The sequence below is a fragment of the Phaethon aethereus genome, assembly GCF_964289735.1.
Source record: "Phaethon aethereus genome assembly, chromosome: 4".
NCBI classification, from domain to species: Eukaryota; Metazoa; Chordata; class Aves; order Phaethontiformes; family Phaethontidae; genus Phaethon; species Phaethon aethereus.
In genome coordinates this window covers 32,715,121-32,739,258 of record NC_138578.1, presented here as the reverse complement: position 1 = coordinate 32,739,258, position 24,138 = coordinate 32,715,121, and the positions used below count along the sequence as shown (strand labels likewise).

The following is a 24,138-nucleotide window of genomic DNA, read 5'->3' as shown; positions in this document are numbered from 1 at the left end:
TGAGTGGTTGGTTGTTTCTCTGTACCCAAGGTAAGCATCAACCATCATGTAAGAAGGCAGGCAAGTTATATTTTCAGAGAAGCTAAATGACAGGTCAGTATCTACTAAATTCAGATTGAAAGGCAGTTAGTCCTGGAGACATCCCTGAGAAAACACCTCTGTCCATAGAAGCCCAAGATATATGATAGCATCAATGCAAAGCGTCTCATAGCCAAATTCCTTTTTCTGCATTATCTGCTGCAGTCTATTCTCAATACTGTGATGTGCCTATCCGATGGTCTTCTCCTCAATCATCTTTAAATGTGATTTTTAACCTGGCTGAAAATCACTGCTGTTTTATTATCAATGAGTAGTATAAACTTTAATTAAAACTAGTGTAATTACTTTCATCAGAGTTCCGTTAGGAAAGATGGGCTGGTATAGACAGCATGCCAAAATTATGGTAGCTATTATTTCTCCAATTAGTGTATTACTGAAAGTAAGATAGAAGTATTGTTACAGCCATACAACTTTTGAAATATTTTTCATCAACACAGAAGTCCTTCCTGAGCTCTTCTAAAGAAATACATATGCCCCCAAACCCTGGATGCTGTCATCCATTGCACACTGGTATTTAAAAGTAGAAACTGATATCCCTAATTGCTTCATTTGCAATTTAAAGATGAATCTGTGCGCAAGCCCTTCCTTTACTTTCCATCCCATTGATTCCAGAAGGTGCTCTGTTTATTTTGTACATTCCTGCTTAAAGCTGCCTAAAAGAAATAACTGGCAAAGTTTTATGGGCAATGAGGAAATTATTTCTGTTTTCCCTTTCAGCTCGGCTGCTGGAATCCCATCACTGGTCTGAATGGGTCATTGACAGACAGAAAGTTGGAGAATAACATGCGAGGAGTGGTTCTGCGGGTGGTGACTGTGCTGGTAAGCAGATCCTCATCTTTTTGCACTAGCAGGAATATATCTTCTTCTACTTGCCTCATCTTTTTATTAAGTACACCATTATACCAAGAACTTTGAGTGTCTGGTTTCAGCTTGTCAATACAAGAGCAATGGAGCAATTTCCACAAAATCAAATTATTTACCAGTACAGTTCATTTCAGAGAGTGAATCAAACACATTAAAACCAGTTTCTTCCTCAGACACATACTAAATTAGATAACACAAACATATGAACCGATAAAGGGCAACTTCAAGTGCCCTGTTTGCTAAAGTTACCTAGCTGAAACACTAAATGATTCATAAGTTGTAGCTGCTTTCCAATTACCTTGCCAAATTGAGTGCTGTCTGACACAAACTGCCGCACTTGGAAAATATTCAAGATCAGCTTAGGGTGAGTAATGTTAGTTCAGGAAAACATCAACTGTCCCCTCCTAGCTCTTCTTCAGCAAGGTTCTTCCCCTGTGTGGACGCCTTGCATTAAGCAGCTACAGCAAAGCTGTTGGTTTAAAGCTGAACAGAAAACATCTACCAGAATAGGAAGGTAGTTTGTGATATGAGACCAGTGATTTCCCTGTCATAAACTTTGGCTGCTTGAGCAGAAGTTGTTAGAGTGGAAAGAGAGAGAGAGAAATGAATATAAGGTGTATAGGTCTCTTTGGACCAGTGCCCAAACACGAAGTTGACCTAGGGTTGCTGAACTGTGGTTATACTGAGATACTTTCCTCTCTTTACTATCTACTCGTGGTTTTCATTACCAATTCGGTGTTTGAGGGCCTGACCACTTGCTTATAAAGAGCAAGGCAAGAGTGGTTTCCGCGGTTTGCATTGTTGACATTACATCATGAAGGAAAAGACTCGGGGTTGTAAAGTGAAATCACCAGAGCGTGTCAGTGCCACAGACAGAGCAGTTTTGTACCTCTGTAATTATTTTATGGGTCTTTAAAAACTATTATCTCTCAGGGCGTCCAGACTGCTCCAGCTCTTAGTACACTAGAGGACTTCCTGCGATAATATCTAAAAAACAAACAAACAAACAAAAGAAGGATAAATGCACAGAAAAATACAAAGCAGTAGGGTAGAGTTTTTTATACTTCAACTGCACGTTCATCAAAATAACATCATGGTGGTAGTGGCTGATCTTTGTGTTTTGCCTGATACTCATGTTAGTTGACTCAGTATAATTTTCTGTTGACAAAAATGATCTGTGGATGTTGTCTAGGAAAATAAATTAAAATTAGTCTTGGATTTTTTTTTTTTATTTCTTCTTCTTCCCTCTCTCCCCACTCTATTCCTCTGATTTCATCCCCAGTTATTTTAGTTAGCTTGCCAGAGAGCATTCTTCGTTCAAGTCATTTTAGCATGACTATTTAGCAACTTGCAAACAAACAAAAAAGTCATTAGTTACGCTGATAGAATTCTATATTAATAATAAAGACAGAAGGCAGACATTTAAAGTTCTGCACACAGCACACGGCAGTTCAGTCTCCTCACTGCAGCCCTTGTGCATGGCCTCATGTGAACACACAGTAGCCATTTGGATTTCTTAACAGTTTTAAAGCGCAACTGGTGACAACTTCCATACACAGCTAGTGAAAATCGCAATTAGTCTGAATTGTGCTTTGTTAGAATCTGTTAGCTGACTCTCATTTTACATCAGATGTGCACTGATGGCAATATATGGGGAAGATGTAAATTTTTCATATTGGCTTCACAGCATAAAACTTCCTTTATTCTCTTAAAGATGTAGAGGTTTGCATGGCTGGTCAGTGCAATCTAGACAAAACTGACTGTGAACTGCACTACAAATCGAGGTTCATTTGATTTTACTCAGCAAAGAAGAGAGGAAAGGATTTTGTAAACTGCATGAATAAAGGGAGGAAGCAAATGCTTATTTTGAACTCATGAGCCCGTGTTGTGGTTTAGCCCCAGCGGGCAACTGAGCACCATGCAGCCCCTCCTTCACCTCCCTGCCCAGGTGTGATGGAGGAGACAATCAGAAAAAAACCCCACCCTTATGGGTTGATATAAAAACAGTTTAATAGGACAGCAAAGGAAAAGGAAATAATAATATTAGTGATAAAGGAATATACAAAACCAAGGGATGCACAGTGCAACAATTGCTCACAACCTGGTGATTGATAGCCCATCCGCCAGCAGCTATTCAGCCCTCCCCAGCGAACCCCAGTTTGTACACTGAGCATGACGTTATAAGGCAGGGAAAATGCTTTTGGCCAGTCCAGGTCAGCTCTCCTGTCTGTGCCCCCTCCCAGCTTCTTGTGCACCTCCCCACTGGCAGAGCACGGGAAGCTGAAATGTCCTTGACAGAGTATAAGCGCATCAACTGCTTAGCAACAACTAAAAACATCAATGTTATTCTCATACTAAATACAAAGCACAGCACTACACCAGCTACTAGGAAGAAAATTAACTCTATCCCAGCTGAAACCAGGACAGACAGAAACAATATTTTTCACTGTCAGTTCCCTTGACTGATGGTGCTTTCACCCAAAATGCCAGAAACTGGGAACATATAGTATCATTTCTCCATCATCCACAAACTCTAATTGCTGAAAGAGAGAAAGGCAGGCAGACTGACAGAAAATCAAGCTACTAACCAAAACCCTGAAGGGAAGTTGAACGGTGTAGATACCAGAATTGCAAAGTGCTAATTGTTTCTAACTACTTCTAATCTTTGGATGATCACAGATGATGCTGCCACCTCTGTGGGTGACAGAGCATTATTTAGGGTGCTTACCCTCTAGCATTTTCTCTTATTGCTCTTACTATGCATAACTAAGTGTTATTCATGAGGATATACTGGAATCTGAGACTTAAAATACAGCTATCATGAGCATATTTTTACTTCAAATGTATGTTGCTATAGGATAAATTTATAGGGCCTTTACTTGTTGCTACTTATAGCTTGGTTCCCATCTTTACTTACATAGCTTATTACAATGGTGCAATTATATTATTTTTACTGGAAGAGAATGAATAAATAGATCTAACAACTGAATTTGAGTGGAGTCTTAGCTGGGATGCCATAACACTGGAAATGAAGCTAAACTATTAAAAAAAAAAGTATTAATACTTGCTTTCTCTCCTTGTAAAATTAGACTTTTAGTCCCTCTGTTGTTATTCAATTTAGAAAAACTTGGTCAACAAAGACACTGACTAGAATTTCATTAAGGACTATTCATTTTACAGCGATTATCAAGGAAATTTACTAAGGCCATTAATTTTGTGAAATACAATAAAATTTCAAGTTATAGTTTGGACAAATCAACAGAACTCTTTCAGGTAAATCAAGGCCATAGTAATAACTAGAAGTGCAATGTTTGTCTGGTTTTATATCTGCTGGATAGGACAAAACTGGAGATTTATATTTATTCTGTGTGATGAAAATGTGTGATTCTTTCCTTTAATGTGAGGGCAAGAGGGATTTCACACATCAACTTCATTTTAGCGATGACCTTTATCATACTTCCTTTTCCATCTTTCTCCAAATTCTTCAATTAAGTCGATACATTTCTGTTAAAAGTAAAGAATCTGTTGTTGACTATGAATGATTAGTTATTGATATTAATTCTGCCAGTTTCTAACAGTATGGTCTTGATCCGGGGAAACAAGAAGGCTTATGTTAAAATTAAATAATAATATGTTTGAATATGAATAGGTTTCTTTGTCATTGAGATTTGAGAAGTTCACATTAATTTGTTTATTTGTTCTGTTAACGGTTCGAATCTCTCATGTCTTTCTAGATAGCAACCCTTCTCCCCTTCCAATTTCATTTTGTTATGCCTTTAGGTTGAAAAGGACTGGTTCTAAAAATTGCAGTAGAATTTGAGAGGAAGCAAATTGTGACACCTGGGTTTTACTGCATTATCCTTACTGTGAAATGAAACATTCTGCAGTCTGAAAATGACAAAAAATTGCGACTAATTTCCCAAAGCAGTCCTTCAAAAAGCGAGTGCTGAACAATTCCCATCATCTGCATTCATCTACTAATTCCCTTCCCTAGATAAATTTAATAATTATGGGCTACATATCTACAGATCCAAAACAAAATCTCTTTGTGAGTGTGACAGAATACAGTATGTCCCTAAACTGGAAATCTCTAGTTTCATTTGGCAGTGAATCTTGGCTCCTCTGAAGTTAATGGGAATTCTCTCCTTTGCATAAATAAGAATAAGAAACAATTGTTTGTGTTTTATTCTAAGGGGAACTATAGTCATGCCTGTGTACATGTGATTCAATGTTTTAATCAGACTTGCATTACTACACCACTTTCTACACTTCTAGAAAAGGTTTATTTTGTCTTAAACATCAAATGTCTCTGTCTTGGACTCCTTCCCCACATGCAAGCTGAAGTTTGAATTTTGTGTTTGACAAGTTACTTCTAAGTTCAAGAGACTTGCTGGTGAACTTCTGAAATGTATTCTGAGTTTCTGAAATGTAGCTCAATCAAAGGTCAGCATAACAACTCTAAACGAATTCAGAGTGTCTTGAATGAACAATTGTCCAAGAACAAATTTAGCTAGATACCCATTTGGGCTATTTCAGTTTATCCTCCTTTTTTCAGCTGCTCAGTTTTATTGAAAGGGAGATAGAATACAGCAGATATTCTCATAATATCGTTTTAGTAGCAGTGGCAATTAATGAATTATTCATATGAATGTTAAGTCATCAGAAATGGAATGAGATTTGGCCTGTATGAGAATGAATAGGCCAGCAGGTATTCACAAAATCATGTTCTAAAAAAGCCCCTGTTGTCTGAAAAGGGAAAAAGTTTGAAATTCCCTGTTTTAAAGAATTAGCACCTTGAGTGAAAAGTACAGAGCCTTTTCTGAAAGTGCCAAAGGTATAACTTCCTAATGGTGCAAAATATATTTGTGACTTTACATGTAAATTCAATACCGCTCCCAAACAGGACGCATGTATTTTCATATCTGGATGGTTTTGAAAATGCAGGCAGGATGAGGGGGAAAAAAATAATAGCAAGCGATACTGAATTATGCTTTGCCATACAACCCTATGTACTATTTTTTGAAAGTTATTTGCCTAGGTTACTTGCAGAGAGCTAGGTGGACCAGAGGCACTTTGGTGACCCTTGGCTCCACATGGGCACTGTGGGACATAGTGTAATGAGAGGGCTGGCAGAAGGGCAGACAAGCATAGCAAAAAAAAAAAAAAAGGCATCATTTACACCAGGGCAAATATTATCTTATGTGGACTAGTTTAATTCTCAATGGTTGGCATTAAATGCATGAACATTTGTTGCCCAGATAGGAAAGAAACAAACCTGAAAGCAGACAATATCTTTAGGGACACAAGCTGGCAGGAGGTCTGCATCTTCAGTCCCTTTTCCTGTTGAACTTACCCCTCAGAGAAAAGATTAAAAGTAAGATATGAAGCTAAGTCCTTCTTTTAAAAACTGAGAATGTCTTTGGGATTTGACTTCCAACACTGGTTTAAACAATGTAACAGAAGTCCTTTCCAAGAAGCTGGAGTAGCTTTCAGAGTGCTAGGAAAAAGGAAAGAGGGAAGAGAGATGAAAGAAGAATGTTTAAGCATACACAGAGGAAGAAACAGTGAGAATTCATGAAGGATAAAAAAATGCCAGGACAAAAAACATCAGTGAATGACTGTAAAATGAAGATCAACTGCAGCAAAGATTATGTGTGTGATACCTCAGGAAATACTGAATAAATATCTTATAATAGTGCATAATCAGAATTGTCTCATAGATAATGCCTCTTCCATTTTCTCCCATTTTTTGGTGCTCACATTTCTGATGTGGTCCTGATCCCTTTTCCCACTTTCACAATTGAGTTGTGTGCCCTTCTGTGAATTCTTCTTCATTCTGTCAGGTTGCACTTTCTATGCCCCAGTGCCTACAATCTTTTAAAAAAATAATTTTAATTAAGGCATGTATTATACTAAATTATATGTTGCTCTCTGTTTCAACATTATTGGCATATTGGACTATAGTGCACCACAGTGAATTTCCTGAGACAGCAGAAATGCCTTAGGGAGGGGTTAAGGTTAAGAAACATTACTTATCTTCAGCAGTTGTAGCATTTGTGTTTTGAGCAAACTTATTTTACTCTTTTTACCTGTAAGGGCCAAATCCTTCTTTGATGGCCACCTATGCACTTAGGCTTGAATGGCAGAAAAGCTGTGAGTGATGTAGATTATTCTACCTGGAGTCTGTCATAAAATCTCTATATACTATAACTCAGTAGTGTATTTAGTATATACCATGTGTGCTGTAGTTAAAATATTTCAAAAGTACTTGACATTTTAGAATATTCCATTGCTAGTTGTAAAGAATGCATATTTTCCTAGGCAGCAACAAATCCCCGTGTCTTGATTTCTCTTCCTTTTTGCTGCCCATATCCATCTTTGAAAGAAAGTTGGAAAGAATAGATCTTTTATAGACAAACACCTCAAGGAAAATGTTCAGTGAAACGGTGGTAAATTATAGCAACAGTGGTTCAGGATGTTCATTTCATTGGTAAATGAACAAAATCATTAGGAGCAATGATGCATGACAGGATTAGGCTCACTATTTACTATTCTTCATAGTTACCCTGGTTGTTGACATGAAAGCTGTCATTCAGGATGAGATATGCTTGACAAGACTGGCTTTCGCCTGTGGAAAAGTCAGTTAGTATTGGAATATCTTTTCATGGGGCAGATTTTCCAATTTAGAAAGTTGAATTCAGATTTCAGGGCATGATTCTGGACAAGTATTTATTGAAACTGAAATTTTGACATTAAAAACAATTATTTACTTTTACAGGTTTTAATAATAGTTTGCTCATTCATAATGTAAGGAGGATTTTTTTACATGGCTTGGGATGCATGTTGACTATAATTTTTACTCTCATAAAATGTTATTATCATATGTTTAAAATTAAAAATGAAGTTAAATTGCTGTTTGATTGGTCAAAAGTTTTCTGAATTATTTTAAGGATAAGCAAACTATTAATATTTACAGAAAATGCTTCCCATCACAAGGTAAGTGTAGCTCTTGGAGCTCCTACTACGCTTTCTAATGCTAAGAATACTTAGTCATTCACTTGTAAGAAGGCTGTGGACTCTGCTCTGTCAGAGGTCTGTCCAGGAAGGGTAGGTTCATGTTCGTCTTGCTTAGTCTAGGTAGTTTTATCCTGAGTCAGAGAAAGGAAAAAAGGTTTTGGAGATTCTTTCTAGCTTGCATTTCCATGAAACCATATCTATTTCTAGGCAAATAAAAGAAAATAGGTTGTTATCACTGAATTACAAACTAAGGAGACAGTTTTGCAGGAGCAGTTTGTGTTGACCTAACTCTGCTCAGAAACTTTAGGCAGAATTATTTGTAATTTAGGTATTTTTGAATATAGAGTATGTAGGAAATGCAATAGTGGTGTTATTCCCAGACTCTATATAATGCATTTTATACCACTTCTTAAGTAACAATTTTATCCTATGAATGTACTGGTTAGAAACAATCCATTGTAAAAAACAGGCACTTTTATTGCAGTTCTAAGCCTGATTATGTTATCTCATGCTCTCCACATAGAGACCTTAATTTCTGAAAATAAGGAGAGAGATGTAGACTTCAGTTGAGCCGGGTATTGTTAGAAAGCAGGGAGACAGTGCTGGGAAATACTAGTTCCACAGCGAGACAGTTTTTTCCTGAAGTTGCTTATTTTTTAGCTTATGCTGTCAAGCAAATAGAAACTTTAAGGCTCAAAGTTGGTGATAACTGCATTATGTGACAGTTATAATTATTACGAACATTCAAGAGAAGACTTGACATGTGTCTTTCTCCCTTTTCACCCTTTTTCCTTACCTACCCTGCACAGCAAATAACACCTCCTATTTTTCTAGCTTGCACTCCCATTCAGCATTTCAGAAGCTATTAGCATATAAAAGTTGCTCTTTAAGGTCTGGTGCTTTCTGGTGCTGACTGTACACATCCTAGCTTACTGCACAGGCACAAACTTCCAGAATACCTTAAAGGAAGGTCCGCCTTCCAGGGACCTTTAAAGGTCATCTAGTCCAACTGCAATGAGCAGGGACATCTTCAGCTAGATCAGGTTGCTCAGAGCCCCATCCAACCCGGCCTTGAATGTTTCCAGGGATGGGACATCTACCACCTCTCTGGGCAACCTGTGCCAGTGTTTCACCACCCTCGTGAAAAATTTCTTCCTTACAGCTAGTTGAAATCTGCCCTCTTTTAGTTTAAAACCATTATCCCTTGTCCTATGGCAATAGGCCCTGCTAATAAGTTTGTTTTATCATTGCAGAGAAAGGGGCAGTAGTAAAGCAATGAAGCAGAGAGGAGTGGAATTTGTACGTTTCTTTCTTGGGGACTAAGAACAATGACCCATAAACAGAGATGGAAGAAAATAAGGTTTCTAAAGTGCTTCCTACCCTCATCAGTCTTCCAGGCTTCTCTTCTGAGGGTTGCCAGCTCTGCTTTACCAAGCAGAAAATGGGGACAGGAGCCATTTAAGCTGTTGCAATTGATGTGTGTTGATAACTGAGTACTGTAACTGGCACACAAGCACCCATTGGGGCAGAGTGTGCCTTGATTAGGTGTTCCTCGATTTGCCAGAGATTTAGGTTTGGTGTAGTCTCTTTCCCCTAATCCTCCCACTCTGTTTTCCTCTATCTGCAAACATTTGCATATGTATTAGGGTTTCTTTTGGAAAATACATTGATTTTTTTTCTTAGGTGGTACTGTCCTGTGATGAGATTTCCTCAAAATATTAATAATTAAAATTATTATAACAACAGAAGCTGATACCCCTTGATAGAGGCAGAGCCTGTCTTTCTATTCCTCTTCCCCCCACCACACCTGTACAAGGGCCAAACTGAAATTGCTACTGACTGGGCACAGTTTATGTTTAATAGCTGGTTTATGTCCCTTTGAGATACCTAGTTTGTATTAAAACAGGAGGTGATAAACCTTAAGGTTATTCACACTGTAGATGCCTACTGTGATCATTTGTTTTACATGCTTTAATCTCAGAGCCTGCTGGGAAACCCAAGCCCTTTTGTTTTCAATTAATATTTCCAATCCACTTTTCTAAAGTAGCAGATGCTATATAGTGAATATCAAGTAATTCAAATGTTTTGGGACCAGGCTGGGGCCACAGTTTGGCAGCAAGGTAGGTGCAACACAAAGCATGGCAGGACCAACCTAACCCATCTGTAAGTCAAGGGCTACTTCTCAAGGCTCCTTAACTCTTATCTTCTCACTGACCCTTACCCATCCGCTCTGTGAGCATATTTGCGTTCCAGAGCGATTCATATATTTCACAGAGCACATAGGAAATTTGGCTTTTAAACAGAAAGGGAGTCTTATGATGGTAATTATCCTTCCATACTATGCAAAATAGAAAAGGAGGTGAACTGCATGACAGTGTAATGTCATGAGATATTATGTGAATTCATTATGAATAGGAGCTCTTGCATGGCTGTCGGAAGAAGTATAATGCAGCTCCCAGCAGGTTAATATACCCATACTACACTTCTGCTAATTCCAGTATCTGAGCTAGCTACATTAAAGCTAGCATTGTGCTGTTTAGACATACTCTAAAACACTCCAATCAATTCCGATCTCAATCCATACTCCTATCATATAACTTTAATGGTTCAGAAAGAGCTATTAGGTGCATTAAGTTATTGTGAATTAAAATCAATACACAAAGCTTGGCTGCATCCTAAATAGACCATTGCTGTAGACAGCTTTGAAAGAAACCTTAGTCCCATTGCAGAGCAGTGGGAGATAGATGGGGGAAGGTGGATAACATTTTTTGTTTGTTTCTTCTAAATAGGACTAAACTAAATAGCATAATAAATCCAGAAGCCACCATTTGATTCAGGAAGAAAGTATTCTTTAAAGGACTATTATCTGAAAGCACAAACTCATGTCTTGTTGAAGACGACAATAAAATTGTCATTAAAAAAAGCGAGAGACTAAGCACATGCATAAGGACAGTGGTAAATAAAGGCCAGGTTTAAAATCCCCTTCCTTTAGTATTGTACTCAGCTTCTGAGACATAAACTAACTTCTTGCTGCAGGCAAGGTGATTTTTCTGTTAGTACAGCTGACTTTCTAATCAGTCGATTTGAAAAGCACAGGATCCAAAAACAGTGGTTTTCAATGCCACTACTGTTACACCGCTCGTTGGCATAATAGGGTATTGAATGCCTATAGTACTGTAATTATCCAAGATTTTGTAGGCTTGAAACTTTCATCTTTGTTTTAGTGTTATTAAGGGGTGGGGATTGTGTTATGTTTTGCAGCAACTGTGTAATGGTTATTGGTGGGAGAATTTCTGTAATTAGAGAATGAAATATTTCAATTAAATTTTGGTCATTGATTCTAGCATGAAGTAATGTACATTGCTGTTCAATTAAAAATAACAAGCTGCTGTGCTGTTCCTAGCCAAACAGAATCCCCAAAACAGTGTTCAATAAAACACTTGAGGAAATTAAGTACTTGGGGCTGCATATTTCACTGAAATATTTTGAGGAAAGAAATGCAAAATGGCTAACATTTAAAAGTGGGGGAGTTAATTATTTTATGAGTCAAGAAAAAAGTAATTATGCCTAGCAACAAGACAATAGCATTCTGTGCCTGAAAATGTTTTGGTTATGGTTTCTGAGACTTAGTGCTTCTTGTCGGTTACAACGGCTGTGCTTGGTCATTCAGCAGCCCTTGGAAGGGAGTTGAGACATCCAGTAATGAGAGTGAATTTCACTTTTGGGAGCAGTTTCTTAGCATTTGCAGGTGATGGCAGTTTTAAAGCGTCACAGTGGATATCTGCTTCATGTGATTGCCAAGGCTCTGCTTGGGCTGTGAGAATCATTTAATGTGTCTGTCCACCGTTTCTAAAGTCAGTGCTGAGCACAGATTGGCAGCCTTGCCCACAGCTGAGCTTCATTTCTTGCTTCTGTTTCTTCCTCTCTCTTTCTCCTTGCAGTAGAGAAGGAGGGAATATTTAATGAACAGAGAGTCCCATTTAATAAATACAGAGTGTCAATATTAAAGTATTATATCCCACTGTGTTCAGAAATTTCTAATGGGTAGACACAAAGGTCATTTCCATATGCTTTATGAATTCTAACCACCTATATAATTACTTAATTTCAAAACTCTCTTCCAAACATAATAGAAGCACATAAGACCATCCATCTGCAGTTTTAGAGTCAAGCCCCAACATGTGTTGTAAATCCCAGCAGTGATCAGTTTCTCTGGTCTCACAACGCCATAACTTTTTGTTTATTTAATAATTTCTGTACAGCTTCCTGGCTAGGAAGTTTTTCTGCCTGTGCTAAAGGCACAAGAGGATTCAGCTAAGCAGGAGAAAAATCCCAAACATTTTGTTTTGCTTTTGCTTTTCCATTTATAAAGCACATCCTAGAATTTTTTTATCATTTTTATCTTTAAAGCAAGTATAAGACTCATAAATGTATCATAGTTCCATATAGCTTCTATCCTGAAATAAGTCTCAACTTAAAGCCGCAGAATTCACCCTTGTAGTTACAGAGAAAATCTGTCTTGTTGCCCGTTCAGTGATCTCCTGATGATGTGGTATACATGTAAAATCATTAACAGCTGGGCTGAGACCACCACTTTGCATTCAGTGGCCTGTTTGCAACAACTTTTTCTTCCTCTCACATATTTAGTTACTGTGTTGAAGATTTGAATGGGGTTTTTTTTTCCTGTTCTTTCAAGAAAGTTTTCAGTAATTTGTCCAAAAAGAGAGTATTTATACGAAAATACTAGAACCTCCAAAACCTGATTTTAACTGAAGAACTAAAAGATTACTATCGAAGCTTGCAATTTAAAGTCATTATTTTATTGGCTGCTAAAAATCACCCTAAACGGAGACTCTGTGTTTAGGGATATATTTTTTCCCTACATGTAAGTTGTCCCTGAATGCTTCACAAGCAATCGTTCTCTTGCTCTCCCTCCCTGCCTCCTCCAAGGCCTGAATTTATTGCTTGACTTTATCACCCACCTCTGTAGCACAGTTGCAAACCAATGTTTCTCTTTGGTTGCCTAATTAATTAACATAACTAAGTTAAACTCAGAGTAATTGTTCTTTTCTTCTATTTAGCTTGAGTATTGCTCCTTTCATTTTCAAATGTGAAGGTCTTCTGTGCCCAAAAGCTTGTCTCTTCTTCCTTATTTTTAACTTCATTAGGTAGTCTAGTAAAGGATATAAAAAGGTTACTTCAGACCAACTATTACATCCAGATTATTGGCATATGTCTGAGAATTTCATCAGAGTAAATAAAAACTATATTTTGTACTTTTAATCTTAGACTCTTGAAGCACTTACAAAACCTTGTGTTACTTCATTTTTATGTGCACTGGAACATAAATCCTGAACAGGCAAAACTGTTAGCCCTTTATCTTGTTGGAAAAAGCAATAAATAAAGTGCAGCGTTTTTCCCTGCTAATCTTGAATCTAGACTGCTCTAAGCTCTATACTATCAACCTCTGATTTCCACTGATATGTTTAAAATAAACCAAAATAAATTCTCTATACCCTACTTCCCACTGTGTAAAATTCAGGGCAGGGGTTGGGGGCTCAGTTTTGGATGTGTGACATTCCTTTTTGTGCCTATATTGCCCTGCTAACAGTTCTCCCCAGACTCAGGCATGTCACAATCTCTGTTGTCCACCCGCAGTTTTACCCTGGCAAGCAGTTTTTTCAAGAGTAAGACTTTTCTCTCCCTGAGTCTAGACATCTCATTTTTGGATCCCACCTTCCTTTGTTCTCATCTAATTCTTGCTTTCCTCTACTGGTTTTCCTGCTCTTACACTCATGGTTTACCAGAACACGAATTCATATGCAAGTACAAATGTTTTAAAGCATTAAATAAGATAGAGGGAAAAGAGTCTGTGGTTAAGGTATTTGTCCCTGACCCAGCACACTTGGATTCACTTCTCAGCTGTACAAGTCACAAAATCTGTTCATTTCAGTTCTGCATGTGGAAAATGGTGATGATAACTTTCTTATTCAACCAAGTATTTCAGTGATAAACCCTAATGTGTGAAATGTGCTCAAATAATATTGTGTTGCAAATCTGAAGATAGGTTTGGGTAAGATGCCTGAACTGCTTAACCATCCCTGATACCAGAAAGGGCACATTCTTGGTACTTCCTCACTTCTGCTTGTGCAGTCTTACTCCATCGCTTGTCCCGGTTCTGGCTTTTGTCCGGACACCTGGCAATCAGATCAAGTCACCTGACAAAAATTGAGTAGAATTGTGATAGTTGAGTAGTAGAATTACTTTCTAAGGAGCTCTTATCATGGGCTTAGCAGTGCTGCATTCAGTCAACAAGGAGGCACATTGGGGGTAAAGTAGAAGGAAAGTAGCTCCTCTCTTAAAGGATCTCCACTGAGTTTGGATGCAAAGCCATCCCCTAAATATATCTGATGGCTATGGGGCCCAGTGAGGCAGGTCATCCATCTTGCAAAACCAAGAAGTCAAGGGAGTAATCCATTCATTTCCTTTTTTTCCCCTCCTCAGTCATGCATGTTATGACTTCTTTGCTTTTCCAGACTTCCCTGACTTTACAGGCTATGAAGTTTGTTCTTGCCCCACAGAGGCTCATCAGTCACCTACAGACATGTCTTCAAAAGTGGAAGAAAAGGAGAAGCAGGAACAGTGGCCTTCCTTTGATCACTTTGTTGCCTCCTGGAACAATTTAGGTTTGAAGATGCCTTGGATGGCATCTGTGTGAAGCAGGGCTAATGCTGCAGTTTGTTGAGGACTGTGTCCCGGTGAGTTTTGAGTATCTCCAAGGATGGTGATTTTATGGCTTCTCTGAGAAAGACCTGATTATATAGGGTGAATTATTCCTTGTTTTGGAGAGAAAGTGTATCAGGATTTTCTTCAATTTATTGGGGTCAAATGGAAGCTTCACCATCCAGGTGAATTTTGCCATCTCCAAACTCATTAGTTAGCTTGTGAGTTTTTGACACCTACTTTCCATGAGCTTTTTTTTTTTTTCCTTGTTATTTTTCTGTTCAGTAAGTGAGAAAGGTATTGACTGGTTTCGTTTTGCATATTTTCTTGCTACAAGATCTGCTTTCTCAAGGATGGAGACAATCATTTTAACATCAATATTGTAGGGATGTATATCTATTTCCATAGGAACTCCCATAACACCCTCCCAAAAAGAAAACTGGCATAGTTTCAGCTGGCAGCATTTTTAGGGGGAAAAAAATCAAGACAAATATTTTTGTCCTCTTTCAATGCCTTCTGAGAAAAGTAAACAATTACAAAAAAACCTAGCAATAGATATTTTTTGTTTGGAATATCATTAAATATTTTGCTGCTCCAGGCTTCAATGGAAATTGGGAAGTCTTTGTGACTTTTTAAAGGTATTTGATTATTTATATCTCATTAGATGTATAGCACTGGACATTGGGATTTTTTTAAATCTCTCAACAGCAAACAATATTACATAGCTTAATAAAAGACTGAAATTAGTGATAACAAACTGCATTTTAAACAGTGTTTTAAATCAATACAATTGGCAATTTCTTTTTAACTAAGTGAATAAAAATTCAGTTTATGGGCAACTATTTTCTAACAACTTAGAAGTGATAAGAATAAATCATTTCTAATATGAAAATAAACTTCTAAAACATGGTTTGTACAAAAAAAACTTTATAATTTTGTGCATAATGTGCTTAGATTGATAAATGATGTTATAATTTTTTTTTTGTAGAAACATTTTTTTCAGTAGCTTTAAGTCTATAAGTAGGGAAACTCTCATCCAAGTGATCAACAAAGCAGAATTCACTCTGTGTTTTCATTTAGGAGAGGCTTTCATCAACTTAGTCTCAATTCCTTCAAAGTTCTTGGAACCCAGGCACTGGAGAACTACTTTAAAAATTTGCTTGCACTTGCTGTCCTCCATTTTTATTCCATTTGGCTCATCTTGGAAAACTTGGAAGAAAGAAATTCTATCTGGCAACTGGGCAATAATAACTTGAGACTGTCAACCCTTCTGTTGGTTTGGGGTTTTTTTTCTGGAGATTTTTTTGTTTGCTTGGGTTTGGATTTTGTTTTGATTTTGGGGGTTTGGGTTTTTCTTCTAGATTTCCTGCAATTAGAAAAGAACATCCTACCAGTGCAGTTTGGTTCCATCCTTTTTCTTTGGCAGCATCCTCAGCATGTGGCTATCCTCATGAATGTTAACTCAAGCACTTACAAATGATGCTTTCTTATTCCTATGACATCCTGCCTAAAATTCAGTGATACCTGTTCATACAGAGTGACATACTGAGAAACTAAAAATATTTAGTGAAGTAGTAGTGAAAAATTTATGAAAAGTATTTCGGCTTCAGAGTCATTGACAGAGATGAGTAGTAGAATAATAAAGAAAAAAACAACAAAAATGCCACTGGAGATACAAATGAAGTTTGGGCCACAAATACTGTGGAAAATCAATTCTGTTTTCTTCTGTATGTTTGTGGGTTATGCAGACTAGGAGGAAGCGATCAGGATATGGTTTCACGTGCCTGTCATGGCCAAGCCATGATAAGCCAGAACTAACTTGTTGCACCTCAGATGTTTCTGATATATTTATACTAAATTACAGCACCATGTAAAGAATTAAAAGGAAGACATGTAGCATATTTCCCAAAAAATATCTAAGTGTTACAATGCCTTCATGCTTTTTGGGGGGTATTTGTTACTTTTGCTCTACTTACGTAGATCAGACAGATGTTCTCGAAGGAAATAAAGAACAAACATAAGTGAAATCCATCTATGGCAAATATATTTTTGTGCTCAGAAATATGTTCTCTTTTTGTGTTTCATTTTAGAAAGATGTGAAGGAGACTGTGTAAAAATTAAATACTCAACATGAAGAATAATAGAGAGGGGAAAAAAGAAATGAGTTAGCCAAAAAATCATCTCCTTTTGACAATGTTATTAGAAATATTAATTAAAAAATTGAGAAAATAAGTACAGATCTTGGGCAAAAGGAAAAGCATATTGTTTGGAAATATTACCCAATTCCAACTTTCAGTATCTATTTGCATCCTTTTTTATCATCATCTTTTTGATGAATATTCACCAATTGTTCTTATAGACAGACTTAAGTCCTGTAATTGATTCTCTGTAAACTAAGCAAATGGATGTTCTTTGGATAGAATTATTTAAAGTCAACCATCTTATATTTAGATTCAGACTACAGTAGAAGGACAAGAGAAATGTACGTTTCTGTAGTACAGTCTATTTTGCCATGTTTTTCATTCCTTACAGCATGAATTTGTAGTTGCATTTGTCAGATATAGTGTTTGCCCAGCCCGTGGAAAGTGGCAGCACTGTAGAGTTTTCCGTATTTATGGAACAGACAGATGAGTGTATGTCTGCCTTGCTGAGCATAAGTGCGGACAGAAGGCATTACTGAAAAGTATTTCAGTTGTAATGTTACGACAGAAGATTTACTTCTGAAATACAGAGTAGAGAAGAAAATTTCTCTGTTGAAGTAAATACATAACAGAATAGCTTTTCGCAGAATGCCAGAGGCACTGCTAACAATGTAGTTGTAGGAAAGTTTTGTGTAAACAGTATTTAAATAGTTCCTCCTTTGCTTTAAAAAAAAAAAAATCACCCAGATGTGGTATGTAATTATTTTACTAAGAGTTGGTTCCTTTGGTTTCTATTTAGGAAGAACCCTTTGTCATGGTGTCTGAAAATGTTCTGGGAAAACCGAAGAAGTATCAAGGCTTCTCAATAGACGTGTTGGAAGCCTTGGCCACTTACCTCGGCTTTAAATATGAAATTTATGTTGCACCAGATCACAAGTATGGGAGTCCTCAAGATGATGGGTCATGGAATGGACTGATAGGAGAACTGGTATTTAAGGTAAGGTTATTAATATCTTACTAAATAAGGTCATGTGATAAAGCTAAATAATATGTGGTATGTTATGCAGTGTATATATATAAGAAAAAGCCAGAAATAGTGTTTGCTGGTAACTATTTAAAGAGCAGAGCAATTTCTTTTTTTCCAACCAAAGTACAGCAGTATGAAATCTGAATACAGTCAAATAATGGGATGCACAGCTTCCTAATTAATTTGGCAAGACCTGACACAAATGAGTTGAAGAGGCTGTTCAAAAGAGGAAAAATTGGTATTGCAATAATCGGTGATACATTGCATAAATAATGTATAGCACTTAGAAAAATGTTGGTGTGATGAATACATGAAGTATATAATCAGCAGAAAATGTTTTACTGATATATAACAACACTTATATTATGTAGATATATGAATCAAGAGTAGTATGTTCTCTGTTCTGTAATTAATAAACCATTTAGTCTACTTAATTTTACATTAAATATTAAATATTGTATCATAAATAAATTAAACCAAATAAATGTGACATATCTTTCTTGTTTTCCTTCTCTTTACATCTTGACTGTTTGCTACTTCTCCCATTGAGAGAGAAAGACGGGGCTATGCAGACTCTATTCTGCTGATGTCTCATTTGTGCCGTGAACATATATATTTTATTTGCTTTTAGTTAACCTGTAGAGTCACCTTTTACAGCTATAGAGACCTACATTTGTTGTTTTTCCTTAAATAACTGCAGTAGATGTTCATGTAAATAACTTCTTGTTTATGAAAGTGCTTTTCCAAATCTGCAGGTGGAATTTAATTGATAATCACCGCAAAGAATAAGGAGCAATCAGTCAGATACAGGACTTAAACATTAAATGCTTCAGCTAAAATTCAGCAAAATGCTGGAAAATAAGTCTTGCCATAAAGGAAGAAATAAGGAAAAAATCAAAAACTAAAAAACTAATACCCAAGTGAAAAAAAATTAGCCATAGGCTTAAAACCTATTTTGCGTTCCTGAGCAGTAGGAAGCCTGTTGGAATGGAAAGCCACCACACATGCCATACATGTGGCACAGTTCGTACATCTACACTGTAGTAATAAACTTCTTTTGCCATCTTCCTATGCCCTTACAAAGCTGCAAGGTTAAATGCTGTGGTCATAGATGGTAAGCTGGAGCCACTTGGAAAAGTACATTTTTCTCTATCTTCTAAACTTTAACAACTAAAAATCCCTTGTCTAACTATGAGATGTAACACCACGATGGCCTATTAATTTATTTTTATAATTTTTTTCTGCCCCTTAAATCTGATGTTATACTATCCCCTACTCAGCAGGCCACTGCATAACACAGGCAGGAGTGTTCTTAGTTCTAGATGGTTCTGGAGATGGAAATGGGCCTGGAACACTTTCTATTTATTTGAAATGAATTATTCATAAGGCAGAACTCATAACTGAAAAAATATATATATGGCATTCTTGTCTCCTCAGTAGGCAGGGACTCATATAACTCTAACAACATGCTTAAGGTGGTAACCACCTAGATCTGAAAATAGATACCTTAAGTAGAACAGATTTACCTGTCTGCTACAATTTTGCTGTAAATTTAAACTGTAAATGTACAGTCAAAAAGTATGAAGAGTTAATGGAACTGCATTTGGAATTAGAAAAAAGTAAGTTTTACCAATACTATGTCAGTGTGTAATTTTTAATCACAGAATCACTAGGTTGGAAAGGACCTTTAAGATCATCAAGTCCAACCATTAATCCAGCACCACCATGTCCCCTAAACCATGTCCTGAAAAAAAATCTTTCTTACCCCTTATATAATTAACAGTGAAGGTTCACTGTGTCCTTCTCTCCCATTCTCTGTCCCTCTTAAGGCAAAAGAGAACCTCTGGGCAAGCAGCCAGTATGTATCTACCCCTGACCAAGTGCAAGCTGTTCTTGAAAGGCTGCTTTCTTATTTACTGTGAACTGAGTTCTGCTCCCAGAGCTCAAATATCCATCTGCTTGGCAACTTTGTAAGGGGAAGCAAATGAGTAGAGAATAGTTTTAAATTAAAGGTCTAACATGTTTAAAACAGAGCGTTTCCTTCTTTTCCCAACCAAGTCTTAAATGATAGTCTGACCAACACGTAGAGGAAATCCAGAAACAGAGGGGGTGCTCTTTGCCTGTTAGTGTGTGAGCCAGAAATGAGTTGGGAACAACGTATTTCTGCAAAAGACAAGTCCCACTTAAGGGTAATGGAAAATAGCTGCCTTCTCTTTTTGAGTGCATCTCCTTGACAAGGATGTCTGTGGCCACTACAGAAGATGTGTCATATGAAATGGCAGTTGCTGTAGCAAGCACGTAATTTCTGTGTTCAGGATCAATATATGTTGTTTGCATTAACCAGATTCAGCATGCAGCAGGCTTTGATGCAGGTCCTCGTATCAGTGAGAGCAGTCCCCGGCTGCTCTCGTTTGCAGGAGCCCTGCTTGAGCTGCAGTTCAGGGCAGAAGCCCTGTGGTCCCAAGTACATGACCTAGGTCCACAGCTGGCCTCACGGACATGACATTATGTCAGGTTCACTCTGTTCCAGCTTTGAAGACAAGGTACCTGTTGGCTGCTAAAATTGGAGCTGGAATCGGCAGATCAAAGCAACTGGAAAGCAATTCAAGCCTCCCCTCCCTTGATTGTCAAGACCTGTACTAGGTACACCCTTGATCCATACACCTTCTCCTGCCACAATAAACTGAATGTAGCCATGCTATGGAAAGATTTCTGTCTGCTGAGTGACTGAACCAGAAGGTCTACAGACAATAAATGCTCTTTGAGAGAAGCATGTGGTGCTCTTGCCCGGCTCCCGTCAAATGACCGAAGCCTTCAGTGCAACCTGCAGAGCTTCAGTTCACAAACAGGATTAGTTCAGAGAGCAGCAGATTTCTGTGGAGAAGCTGCAACCATCTCAGAGGAGCAGTGCTTTACTGCAAATCTTTCTCCTGCTGTTAGTTATCTGTGTCTTTTCACTAATGCCACTTCTGGGAGAGGACAACAGGCTTTCCAGCATGGCTCTGGACTTCCTGGTGATATCCATATACATCAACCATTATTTCCCACATTTCACCATGCTACCTTGATTGATAGGATTTTTTTCCAGTGAGGAGCCATCAGGAAGCAAGTACCGTGTGGAAAACTGCCTGATTTTGCTTAGGTATATCAGAAAAGGAAAACTAAATATGTGCCTAAACATTTCAAAGAGAAACTGTAAGCCAAGTAGAAACCTGTTATGAGGGGGTTTTTTTAATGCATCTTCCGAAGGGGAATAGCATAGGAAGGAAGAAAACATACAGGGAGGACCAAGTAAGAAGGAAAAATAATATCCAAGTAAAAGGAGAATTATTTGGACTTATGTGTGTTAACTTGAGCAAAAATGTCTCTCATTAATTTTTGCATGTCTGTATTAATAACTGCATAACACATGGGACTGTGGTTTATTGCTTCCAGCATTCACTGAAACTTGATTTAACATTGAAAACGGACAAAATGAAAGGCCTCACGGGAGCAATTTAAAGTAGATTCATTTATTTTCCCTGTTGTTGATCACGAACCACAAGAATCATCATAAGATTGCTTTCTAAGTGTACGAGATGTGCTTGCTTAAGCAATAGCATAGGGGTATGTTGGGGATTTCTAGCCTTTACTGATGAGCTGGTTCTGTGACACCAGTAACAGTGTTATCAGACCCATTTGGTCATTTATTTTGGATTTTCTGATTCCAGTAATTTGGCTCTACAATGGCGTCAGGAGAACTGCTGTTAAGGAATATAAATTCCTAAGCAGGTCATGTAAAGAAAAATAATGCCCTCTGGTGTTTGTTTCCGTTAGTCAGTCTCAGGAGTCACAGTTTGATTCATCAGAAATGTGTTAAACAGACTTCTAAGATGCTGATGGTTGATTTTGGCACTGCGAAAACTTAGTGAGTGGAGAGTTTTACAGATTTATAATTCAGATTGGCAGCTTTACATCTAAATATTGACATAATTGTGTGTATTTGCCTTTCTATCTCAGAAGCACTAAGTGAACCTTAATTTCTTCAAACTGATGTCTCCTCTGATCCAATTTGACATGCTAATGACAAGCACTTAATTTTTTTCTTCTTCCAATTTTGATACAAGTTGACAGAATCTATATGTAATCAAGAATGCTCATCATCAGTAGATTAACTATTAAGTTAAGCTTAGTCTTGGTTTTGTGCTAAACAAAGTTTTCTGGTAAACTGATGTTTATGATTCCATTTAGTAGATTAAGAATATGAATTGTTATATTTCAGTCTAATCTTTGTTTAGCTCTTTAAGATAAAAAAACAGGAGTACTGAGAAGTCAGGACTTGTCTCTCTCCTTTCTATTTTTTACTTTACTACCACTCTTTAAGCACAAGACATTATTATATCACAATTGTTGCTGCAGTATGACAAAGGAAATGCAACATTTCCATTAGAACAATGTACTTCCTCTGTCATAGATGGCTGATAACCAGAGCAGAACCATAATGCTGGGGAATTTGGAGAGACTGCTCCCCAGGCATATAAAATAGAAGCAGTATTTCCACAAATACCTCATATTGTGCTTTTTGGTGCAATGCCCTTCAATGTATTTAATGGAGAAATATGTTTCTCTTGGGGGAAGCAGAAAAAATTCTATTAGTCATTCAGTCCTACAGTAATCTATTATTTGGTAAAGGTATCTTTACTTACGTATATTGCTTTTCAGTGGAGAATATTTAAATGCATTACAAATACATCGAGTTAGCACCTCACAATAATTTAGTGCGTTAGGGAAGTATTTTACTAACATCCTGACAATTAATAACAGTGCTAAAGTTAAACAGCAGGGGCTAAGTCTAGGACTTTTTGTTTCCATATGTCCTCCTTTAACCCTGAATTCCTATTTCATTTTTTATATACATTCAGGGGGAAAAAAACCCCAACAAAACCCAAACAAGCCTTATTCATTAAATATAACCATATTTTCCTGTTTGACAAGTATTGGTATAGAGCATTGGACTTCTACATTTGTAAATTATTTTAAAAATGCACTTATATTCACAGTTGTGGAAAACAGTTCAAATATTGACTGCTTTGCACCATGCTTACTGGAGCTAGGACTGAACCGTTAGTAGATACTGTGAAACACTCAAGTCACTTGTTGACCAGAAGTTTTATAAGCAGAGGTTAGAGACTCAGATGACCTCAATGTTTCCATGGACAATTCTGATTAAATTTTTACTTGGATTACTGACTGAGTTTGCTGCTGCCCAAGGGCAAAGGGCAGTTAAATCATCACTCAAAAAATTGTTAGGAAGGGACATGAATGCATGAAACCATGCTTTCGGCTGTGCACATCAACACAGCTTCACTTAAGACACTAGAGAAGATAACCCACAAATTAAAGCTGAAGCTCTAATTCATGGCTTTTAAGCAAATCAATATTTTCAAACACTTTTTTTCATCCAAATCATCAGCCTCCAGCTATCATCTGCCATTTTCTCAAGCCAGCAAATAATTAATGTAAAGTTACAGCAGCAGCATTTAAACTGTTTAAATTAAGTCTTAAGTGCACTGTGATTAGAAGTATGTTTGTACTATGGGTTGCAGAGTGTTTTTGCAGATGGTATTAAAAGAGCCCAGATGATCTGCAAATTTGATTCTAATCAGTTTCAGCTGTCATATCTTCCCACTTAATATTTCAGATCACATTTCTAAGGAGCTACTATTCTTTGGGCAAGAGAAAGAAATTCAAGAGAGTTAATAAAATTTGACACAGTACTGAGACTTTCAAGACTTTGTGCTCTCCTCTACCCATTCCAAAAGACCACACACTGCTTTAGGCAGAACAGAAATGGATTAAATCAAAGTAGTAGCAACCTAAAGTATTTTAGGTACTCTTTTCATATTAAAATATCTAGAATTTATGGTGGTTTTGTTCAGTATTTGGGCTTTTTAAAATGGTGTTAATGTATCTGCTTTAAACACCCTTTCTTGTTTTCACTGCACTTCTAATTGTATGTGTGAAAAATCCAATAGCACCTGCTGTAGTTGTGCCTGCTGTCTCTGGAGACCTAATACCCATACATGCTGTGAAATGCAATGATTAGATCAAGGAATGTTATTCATCCTCTTCTCATCTGAAACAGGTTCTTTAATTTAAAGAAAAATGTAAATAGCACAAAGCAAGTCCAAGGTAGCTGCAGGACAGGTTGGCATAGAGAAGAATTGTTTAGCAGGAGGATATAGAGGAATAAATAGTAAAGGAACTACACGGAATATCAGCTCTTCA

General features: G+C 37.2%; 1 protein-coding gene across 2 annotated transcripts in view; it reads left to right on the top strand.

Annotated features, from left to right (window-relative positions):
- Positions 1-24,138, top strand: part of GRID2 (glutamate ionotropic receptor delta type subunit 2) — a gene marked incomplete at its 5' end in the record, with an annotated part of 737,620 nt that overhangs the window by 582,399 nt on the left and 131,083 nt on the right. For both annotated transcript variants that reach the window (XM_081999455.1, XM_081999454.1), the window contains 2 exons: positions 817-918; positions 17,644-17,841. In XM_081999455.1, the coding sequence (XP_081855581.1) occupies positions 817-918; positions 17,644-17,841 (300 nt within the window). The remainder of the gene's footprint in view (positions 1-816; positions 919-17,643; positions 17,842-24,138) is intronic.